We start from the raw sequence: 10,520 nt of genomic DNA, 5'->3' as shown, positions 1-10,520 counted from the left end.
CGTAAACGATTTTTTGCTCTCAGATCAGATGTAAATAGAGACTGGTTGCGTCAAATAGAATCATCATACAACGATGTTCTGGAGGTACTTTAAAGAACAAAGAACTACCAACCTCGTGCTAATCAATGTTGTCTACAATGATTCCACAGCCAGTATAGCTGACGAAGCCGCCAATCTTTTTTCCGTCCTCTTCCAAAGTGTGTTTTGTTCTACTTCACCTGTACCTCGCCCGGGATGTTTCAATAACGTACCAACTCATAATATCCACCTTCCAATCTTCAGCTTTTCCAACGAAGAAGTACTCGGTGCACTGGTTAAACTGGATGCTTCGAAAAGAGCCGGGGTGGATGCTCTGCCGCCTTTGTTAGTTAAAAACTGCGCGGCATCGGTGGCGGTTACTTTGACGATGCTTTGATATTTAACAGCTCAATTGAACAGAGATGCTTTCCGAGTAGTCTTCGGAAAGCAACGCGGTGCGGATGTGCAACTTTTTGTTTTGCACCCAGTTGAACTCTCACTCCTTGCGCACACCTGCGCCCGGACGAATCAACGCGCACCGAAACAAAGTTAAAATGTTTTGTTTTCAACACCGTTCGCTTTAAAGTTCGAACATCCTTTCTGCACCGTATCCTTACACCGATGTGTGTGCCCCCAATTTTAACTGATGAAAATTGAGCTCGAGCGCAACGCAGCGCATGTTTTCTGAAGACTGTTCCCGAGTTTACGCTTCTATGATTTCAGTTCACTAATCTGACAGTTTGTACAATGTCGTCAACTATCGTGCGATTTCGATTCTCAGTTGTTTGGGGAAGGTTTTCGAATCTCTGATTAGAGGCGAATGAACTGCAAAGTTTAAAGCCTCTTAAAAACAAAGAAAGAAAGAAAGAATCTCTGATGCATAACGTCATGCTAAACGCAACACTGCCGTTTATCTCAGATCATCAACACGGCCACCAACTCATTCTGAATTGCATTGCATGAATTGGGCTTCGAATTGCTTTCGCATCCACCATATTCTCCGGATTTTCCCCCAGCGACTATTTCTGTTCGCAGACCTGAAGAGAATGCACACGGGCAAGAAATTTGAGACAGATGATGAAGAGATTACCGAAACTGAGGCCTATTTTGAGGAAAAACCGAAAGAGCACTATAAAAATGGTATCAAGTTGCAAGATCGCTATAATCGCTGTATCGCCCTCGAAGGCAATTATGTTGAATAATAAAATTGAATTTGCAAAAAAAAATAGTTTTACTGTGTTACTTGTTACTGTGAAACTTTTCAGCCGAACTGTTACTCTGTACCACTCACTGGAGGGTTCTGAAACAGCAATCAGAGTCAACAAAATAGCTCTACTCTTGTTTCTGAACCACATGGCCACATCGCGTCGTAAGGTGTAGTATTAAAGTTACGTGTAACTATTTGACCGTTTCTAACACAGGAAGTTTTTACCATTTTCAATTTTGGACGCGGAATATCTATTTCGCAAAAAGTTATCTCTTTTCCACAGTTCCAAACGGCCTTTTCAAAAGTTCAACAACAATATACTGTCCAACGAGGTCCATATTTTATTCTAATTTGTGACGATATTTCACGAAAAACACTCAATCGGTACACCGAAAGAGGCTGAAAGATATTTAATTATCTGGAGTGAGCCAATCCAATTGCGAAAATGAAGCAAGAATTTCCTAAACGTGTAAGCAAAGATATGCACGAAACAGACACTGATATCGGGTTTTTCAGTAAGAGCACTACAAAAGTTTTTTTTAAATAAAACAAGAATGGTTTTGGATATCAATTTCCTTATTGATCCGTGTCAGCCTGTTGTTCAAAATTCAAACATTTTTATACATGGGTAACTCTTAGCAAAGAATGAGGGTCAACAAACCACAAAATTTGATGGTGATCGATCCACAAATAGAGGAGTATGAACTACCCAAGAAGTTGTTGTCACGCCACGAAAAGTATATGATTCATTCCAGCGTGACGTGGCAACACAAACACCTTTTTCGTGTTTCCATGTATAAATCACACAAGATAAAACGATGGTATAGGTAAATTGAAAAAAAATCCTACAAGAATCACCGCTTGGAAAATATTTAATAGTTAAATTGGCTTGTTGTCAATCAAACACTTTTGTGACGTAACAACACATGACTCTTTGCTGTTTCGGACTGTTGAACATTAATGATTAATTAAAGTAATTACAGCTCCGTTTCAAAACATGAACATAGATTTCAGAATATAGAATATAATCTTGTTCCGACTTCCGGTTTGCTGATAATAGTATTAAATGACAAAAAAAATATGGAAAACCCATACGATATGGGTCTTACCGGCGGAAGTCGAATATCGTATTCCGATGCCATTTTAGAATCGAAGATGGTGACTTCCGGTTCGATAAAAACAGCTCTAAATGTCCGGAAATGGCATGGAATCCGATAAAAACGATCGGGATAGCGAATGATAGTGTTAGCATATATCAATGGGTGCACGAAGAATGGGAAAAGAAAAGAATAAATAAAGTAAGCAGAGAGGATTTGAGCGAGAGGAAGATAATGTTATTCTGGGTAGCCTTAGAGCGACGAATTAGACAAAGAAAGTGCACATAAAAGTGCAATCAAATTAAAAGTCAACGTCAACACGCGAACATAAACACCCTTGCACAGGTACGCGCAAATGTACACACAGATGCATACATAGAGTTAACCAAAAGTTCCTGATAGCAAATCAAAGCCCGATGAGCCAGACTTGTGTGACCCATTATTGGCAAGTGCCAGAGTGATGTGTTAATTAATTACGAAGTAAAAACCGGGGATAGGTTTAGGATCACCTTTTGGAGGTCGGTTCTGGGCTTCCTTGATCTGTTTCTCCAAATAACAGCTGACCGTGTACTACAGATAACAAGTAGATTCAATATATAGCTTACTAGCTGACCAGGCGAAATTCGTACCGCCCAAAAATGATTTATTGATATGAATGCTTTCAAACGTTCACGTTTTCTTACTAAGCGAATGTTCGTAGGTATAATCGCAGAGCTCTTCATGGATTGATTATCGTTTGACCGTTTATAACACTAGATTTTCCCAGTACCTCTACCAAAACTAGCCATTGTAATATAAAATTATTTTTAGAAACAATTTTTGTTCAAGGTTCTTCAATCATTTGCAAGTAACATGCTTCTCCGTTACATGGAATGCATGTTCGATACATAAAATATAGTAAAATAAAGACAACTCAAATCGGACTATTCCTTCCTCGAGCTTTGCGCTTACCAACATATTTTCATTTAGAACGGAGTCCTTTTTTTTCAACTGAAATCCATTTCTACTTTAGAACAAAGATTAATTTCGTTAGCGCAAACATCAAATTGACAACGCTTATTACGTTGTTATAGTAGAACATGTGGAAATTCAATTTTTCCATTTTCCATCAGTTTTCCGAAAATTTTCAATTGTCATGTTCGATTGGAATATGGTTGGTTGAAATATGTATTGTATTTTTATGGCATCCTTCTCCTCCTCTCAGCGGAGACCAAGTATGGCTCCATTTGCTTGATTAGTTCTCGAGATATGCAGAAATTTGTGTTTAATTTGTATGGCAACTGAGCCTGCAAAATAATCGAACTATATATAAAATATTACATTCGTAAAAACTATAATCAACACGAACACTAGGTATGGAATTGGAAAGAAAGGAATTCTAACCTAATTTGTGTGGGTTTCATTGTTGAAATAAACAAAATACTAACAGATTTTCAAAATCTGTAGTAAACGCTAATGTGAAATATGAAAATTTTCCATATGATTACATCCTCCAACAGAAATCGAGAACAACAGTGTTCGATGTGAGAGATCAACAAAATTTCCTAACGGAGAAACGCGATTCGAAATATTTCGAACAACTTGATAAAATTCCATTCTGTATTCCGTTTGAGTTGTTTTTGCATTTCGTTCGATCTGTTTCTCTTGGAACATTAAATGGACAAAACGTTCGAAATAGGGAATGAGAAATAACGGTTTTGAACGAAATGGACATCTGTCGGAATACATAATAGGGCTGATAGACTGCACGAATCGTGATTAGCGTTGGTTTTCGTCCTCATTGAAGCAAAAGCCGTGGGTTAAAAGAAGTGTAGACGATTTACATACATTCTCAAACGACACAAGTTCGCAACTACCTGTACAGGTAGTCTTCCGTTAGACATATAAAAATGAATCATGTCATTTCAGGTAACATTTCACATTCCACAAGAAATTGTAATAACGTGGTTTTGGATACAATCAGTATCTCGTCTTTTTGGAAGCGTATCTCTTTCCTTTTTTCATGTATACCAGGTAGCAGACAAAAACATCCGTGGAGATTGGAAAATTTGAATGTCAAAATAGTTTAGTACCCTTTACTCTAGATACCTGTACCCAACTGAATGGCTGGATCTAGCAAATAAAACGATTCAGGTAGGGTAACACGGGGTGAGTTGGACCACCCTTTTGTCTCAAAAAGTACAACTCAACTTGGATTTTTTATAATGTCATCTTCTATTATTGTTGAACCGTATGTACCTAACGTAAAAAAAACTTTGGTAAAATTCGACAGGTGGAAGGAAACGGTAGCATGAACACAGCAAGCATTTTGATTATCAAAAAATGTGAATTTTCCAATCGTGATTTTAAGGTTTTTCCCGCTGATTAAACAAACTTTCCGTGTAGTGTGCAGTAAAGTTCTGTTCGCTTACAGAAGAGGAACAATTTGATTCATTTCATGTTTTTGGCATGTTGTGTGGGGTAACATGGACACGTTTCTGTGGGGTGAATTGGTCCTATAGGTTTGAGGCATTTTTTTGGTCTAATTGATTCCAGATGCCGCTGAATTACAAATAGAGGATGGGCAGACAACGTTGGAAGAAGGAGGAGCTTGAAAGAGCAACGCAGGCCATCAAGGATGGATTTTCTTTGATCAAGCATCGAAAGTGCTTGAAAATGCTCGAACAACAGTGAAAAGATTCATGCAGAATTCGAAATGGTCTCAATGCAATTTTTCTGGTCTGGAATCTGGCCAAGACACCTGGCACCGATTCCAAAACACAGTTACTGATTGTTTCATTATCCCGAAATACTTTACATAAACATAGGGCCCTATTATAGAAATGGAGGCGATAAAAATTTTGTTCGTTAGCTCTATTTTACTATTATAGAAATCGAGCAATTCGATAGCACCGAGCGAGTGATAACTATCGATGGAAGTGTCAGAACTTTTCGAGTTGTTTGGTTCACTTGTTGCATATCTTCAGAGAATTATTTTTTTTTTGGTTGCATCCCTTTGGGAAACATTTCGGAAACGCTTCAATATATGCAATTTGCAACACATGTTCGTTTGTTTTGATCAGCATTTGTTTTACGGTGCTGCCAAAATAGTCTATACAAGGTGAGTGTTCAATCCAGCTTTATTTATATTTATATTAATCATGTTATAACTTACAATGCAGAATTTACTTCCAGCGCATATTTCAGTGGCTGAAAATCAGTGGTGGAAGAAAAAAAACCAAAACACCACCAGTTTGAACGGCTCCTTGAAACAATGGAAGCGAATGTAGACATTGATCGAGGTTTTTGTGGAGGCAGTTCTAATATAATCCCGGTGTAGGAAAAGTTGGAGGAATTCAGAGAGAAGCTTAACGCAGTGAGACCACCAATGCATCTAGGTTCAGAATGGCAGAAAGTAAGTATTTCTTTTACGATACACATAACTTTCATAAGTAAATTTTATCATACTCTTTAAATTTCTTCCCTGATGTTCCTTGATCTTCAAGGGTTTTCCAGGTAGTCGACACCCTGTAAACGCACCCAGGTAAAAATATGTTCGTAAGATGTTCCAAAACTTGTTGCCAAAAGTTGAAGCTTCAAAATTATGTATATCCCATCTCCATGTGTTAATTTTTCAAAAAGATGCGGCGCTTCAAAAATCACCAAAAAACGTACTGTCTTTTTATTATATTTTTTGTCGAGTGTATAACCCAATGGATGATATAGCCAGGAAATTGTAAATAAGGTACATATACCACGTGGACCGAAAAAGCATGGATTTTTGAATGTCAAAATTCTCCATGCGTTATAAGAAAAGAGATCCATATTTTGTTACATATCCCGTCGTGAAAAACGTCCCAATGGTTGTAACTTATGAATGTACACTGAGAGAAATAATTAGTAAATATAACGAATTTTTTGGTAAATACTACCAATCTATAGTCATTTTCGACCGTACTAATAAACACATATGTCAAGCAGAACAATGATTCGGAAGCCCAATATCGGCTACATTTTCTCGCCGAAAATGCACGTATCAGAATTATATCCTTATTATACCTCCGTATTGCCTTATGGGAACAATGAAAATGGTTAATACGCGCTTTTCTCACCAATTTTCAGATATGACAATATCCAAGCTTACTAATGTTATCGAGTAAAATATACTAATCTCTGGTAGGGATGCGGATTTGTTGACAATATGTACAAAAAATTTGTACATTCTACTAATTTTGCATTACCAAATGTATTTTTCGACCGAGGATTTTTCTAAGGGTAAATTAACGCTTGTTTCTATGCCTGCTCTCAAGTAGGGATTGCATTACCGTGCCAAAATTTCAATAACCGATTATTCGGTAATGAAAATTTCAATATCGGTAAAATCGGTGAATTACCGGAAAAACATACTTTAAAATTAACCAATTTTCTTGAAGAAACGGCTTTTATTTATAACGATTAGTTTACAAAAAAAAATTTGCAAGTTTTTGCTGGTTAACTTAATACTTAAGGGCACAGAGAATGTTAATTTTATCGTCTTCTAATCTAGATCGGATCTCATTAACAAAGTTTCCAGAAGAGAAAAACGCCCGTTCAGAGTCCAATTATGTTGGGCGTACAGTACGAGGAGTATCGAATACCATTGTCATGATTTGTCTCTGATGCCCTCTGTACGAAAACTCTCGTCCGAGGGTTTTCATCAATCCGTTTATAGACGTTGAGCTTGGGCTGGACGTTGATACCTTTGATTGTTGCAATCTTCGTTCAAGTTATTCCTTGATGCCCAATTTTTCTGCAGGTTTCGCATCGTCCAGTGGATTTTTTTCCTCCTGTTGTCCAGCTACTGAATCAATATCATCATCGTAATATTTGATCAAGTAAGGAACAGTTTCAAATGCCTGCTTGACCAATGCAATATGTGACGTGACATAATTGGACTCTGAAGGGCGTTTTCCTCTTCTGGAAACTTTGTTAATGAGATCCGATATAGATTAGAAGACGTCAAAGTCATCACTAATTGTGTCATGATAGTTGTTCTAGCATAAATTGAAATCTGACGTCAGTTTCATAAAGGGTGCATTTCTTCCGCAATAGCTGTTGAACACCGACCAGAACATGTTCGAGGGCCTGAACCAATTCCTTTATCGCTGCCAATTCATCATCGCTGAAGCTCATCTTTTGTTTCGTTTTCTGATCGAGCAGCGGTTTAGAACTGAAGTTCGGAGGCCGTAGAATCGGCGCAACTCTGCCAGTTGTTTTTTTTATCTTTAATTTTCGAGCAATATTTCAAAGCGGCATAAAGACAAATATTATTTATGGTGTAAAAACAAAAATTACCGAAATTATCGGTTATTGATTGTTAAATTACTCGGTATTACCGGTAAACCGGTTAACAATCCCTACTCTCAAGCTTTATGTTGATTCCATTTCTATTCAATAGGAGCCACGTTTATCATTTGTTTCAAGATATGTACCAACGAAACACCCAGAACAACGTTGGAATTGGTTTAGCTACGGTTACATGGGCGGGGGTGTTGATAAAACAAAAAAATAGGATTCAAGGATTTCGCTAAAAAAATAATTCTATCTGCTCATCTTAATGTATTTTTTTTATTTTCTTCCATTTGTTGTACCTCCTCCTTCAGCCCTCATTCTGCTTTGCATTCAATAGTTTTGTCTGGACTCTGCCAATATTATCTGGCTGCTCAACACGATCTGACATGACTGATATTTTCTTTCCACAAATGCCATTTGTTTCATTAACTGATGGATCGCGTGTTAAAAGGGTGAATATTATGTGTTGATCAGAATCAAACACTTGCAAATTAAATTTCAACATCTTTATTCCATGTCCAACTATACTTTCTTTTCAAAAAAAAAAATGTTTGTCTATACTAAAGTATATATACCATACGCCCGCAGATGGGCGCGAGCGACAGAAACAGAGCCTAGGTTTGGGCATTTGGAGTGATCTTATCATCTAAGTTTATCTTTTAATGTTATTTAGATTGTAATTTAGTCGAAAGAAGATCAACTTTTTTCGCTCTGGTTGATTTTTTTTTGTATGAAAGAGGAACAGTTGAATATTCTCCCGAGTGTCCATGTGAACATTTTCACTCGTTTACATTTGTTATTAGTTGTATGTGCTGTTTCAGATGTGTATGTTGTTTAATGTATTCTGAAGGGAGTTGCTTAGGGTAGTTAGAAAAACGACCGAATTCACTTACAATGGACTCAGTTCGCTTCGTTCATGGTGTCCGAAATGGGACAGCCTATTTCTTTTTGCTATTTTTAGCGTTATTACTACCAGCAGGCCCCGCATTTGGCTTACCCTTGGCGTTGTTAGTTAGCTTCTGTTTCTTCTTCTGTGGGCCACCCTCCTCATCGTCATCCTCATCATCATCTTCTTCCTCGGGAACCTCCTCCTCCATCTCTTCCATATCTTCAAACTCTTCGACTAAAGAGCCGAGAAGATGCTGTCCATGAATGTGTACTGGTCCCTTTCCTTCTACCAACGTGAATGTAACTGGCGAATCAGAGAACTCCAAATCCAGACGGCACTGCCGGGCTTCGCCAACCTTAAGCACAGCGATTGGAATGCGTAACGTGTCTCTGATAGTCATTGTTTCGACCTGTACGACATTAAATTCTTCAGCTGCTGCTTCATGTCCGAGAATGCATTGCTTGATGATAAGCTTATGTGTTCGTGGGTATTCATCAGCTTTGTTGTCAGGATCCCATGTCACTGTTTTGCTACCTTCCTTCAAGGTAGCTCCTGCAAACAGTAAAAAAAACATTAGATTTACTTTGTCACATTAAAAAATAAAACTAAAGGTGACATGATTCCAAATTAAATATATATTTAATTCAAGATGTGAAAAACTTGTAGGATCCTAACATTCTAACCTAAACGTAGCTCTAGCCCATGGCGATAGAAAAACCACGCAGATAAATATATTCCGCAAGTTTTCTTGTACAGTAAGCATAAACAAAAATGGCAGAAACAGAGAAGTAAACAAAAATAGGAAAAAGCAGGCGCCTACGCCACCGAAAACGCACCATTATGCGTGAAATCTAGCGACAGGCAGAGACCGGCAAAATGCCTTTTCAGAGACGAGGGAAAAAAGTAAAAGCAAAATGGAACCTAGCTGAATTTTTTTCAAAAAGGCGGGATCATCGCAATAGCTAATCGAAATTATCTGCAGAGTCGAGGCACTCGGAAATATTCAGATTCGCTAAAATATCAGCTACGGAAAAATAACATTTTTTTCTGTATTCATACATTTACAATGCGGCGGCCATTCGCACATTACGAAATGGCAGCAGAAGACGCCGACTCACTTTATCCACTTCGAAAAAATATGGCTATTTTCCACTCACTGCTCACGGAACACAAGAATAAAACTTTCAAATATAGTTTCTACTCACCATAGAAGTATTCGTCAGCCATTGTCGAAGTAATTTAGCAGATAATAAATATTTTCACAGCAAAGCAAATGGAATACGGCACCTTTACACCACGTTAGTACCAGCAAAAGAATAAACGTACATCCGTTTTCTGCCTCTTTCTGTCAAACAATAAAACGAGATGAGTTGCAGACGCCAGACGACGGCTAAATATATGGCGTTCATCGAGGCGGTAACATCGGTAGCATTAACGGGCGGTAAGAAAGACTGTCAAAGCGGTGGGAATGAAATGTCGGGAGCCCAGTAAAAAATAAAAGCATGATACGAGGGATACTCGCTAGTTGCAAACAAGTGCCCCACTGCAATGAGCGTGTAAGGGTAAAGTTCCGCTGTCTGAACCGAAGCCAAATATTCGACAAATAGTATGTCGCATATGTCCACAGTAAGGACGGAGGGGGTCTAGGAAATCTTCGTGGACCCGTGAAAAAATATTTTTAAAAATTATTTAAGTCTATATTCACAATTTAATGAAACTTATTCTACACTAGCTGACCCGGCGAACTTCGTCCTACTCACAATTGATATGTTGATTTAAATATTTTCAAACACCCGAGTTCCCACAGAAATTATTTTGATGTACAATATGTATACTCGGGGTATATAATTTCTTTTTTGACATACAAACCTGAAGCTGACTGAGTTGTATCAAACCTGATACCGACTGTTTAAATCCGTTGCTACGTTGTTGAGTTAAATCGTGAGGAACGGACACTTCATCATTTTTATTTATATAGATATACAAGATTTGCTAAAAA

General features: G+C 37.8%; 1 protein-coding gene across 1 annotated transcript; it reads right to left on the bottom strand.

The window, feature by feature from the left end:
• Positions 1 to 7,889: 7,889 nt before the first annotated feature.
• LOC129770825 (nucleoplasmin-like protein) lies at positions 7,890 to 9,897 on the bottom strand. The gene is made up of 2 exons (XM_055773928.1): positions 9,727 to 9,897; positions 7,890 to 9,073 (listed from the first exon to the last, which is right to left on the bottom strand). The coding sequence occupies exons 1-2, from the start codon at positions 9,746 to 9,748 to the stop codon at positions 8,571 to 8,573; spliced, it is 525 nt and encodes a 174-aa protein (XP_055629903.1). The 5' UTR covers positions 9,749 to 9,897; the 3' UTR covers positions 7,890 to 8,570.
• Between the last annotated feature and the right edge of the window lie 623 nt (positions 9,898 to 10,520).

This window comes from Toxorhynchites rutilus, chromosome 1, assembly GCF_029784135.1.
Source record: "Toxorhynchites rutilus septentrionalis strain SRP chromosome 1, ASM2978413v1, whole genome shotgun sequence".
NCBI lineage: Eukaryota > Metazoa > Arthropoda > Insecta > Diptera > Culicidae > Toxorhynchites > Toxorhynchites rutilus.
This window is presented reverse-complemented; position numbering and strand designations above follow the sequence as displayed.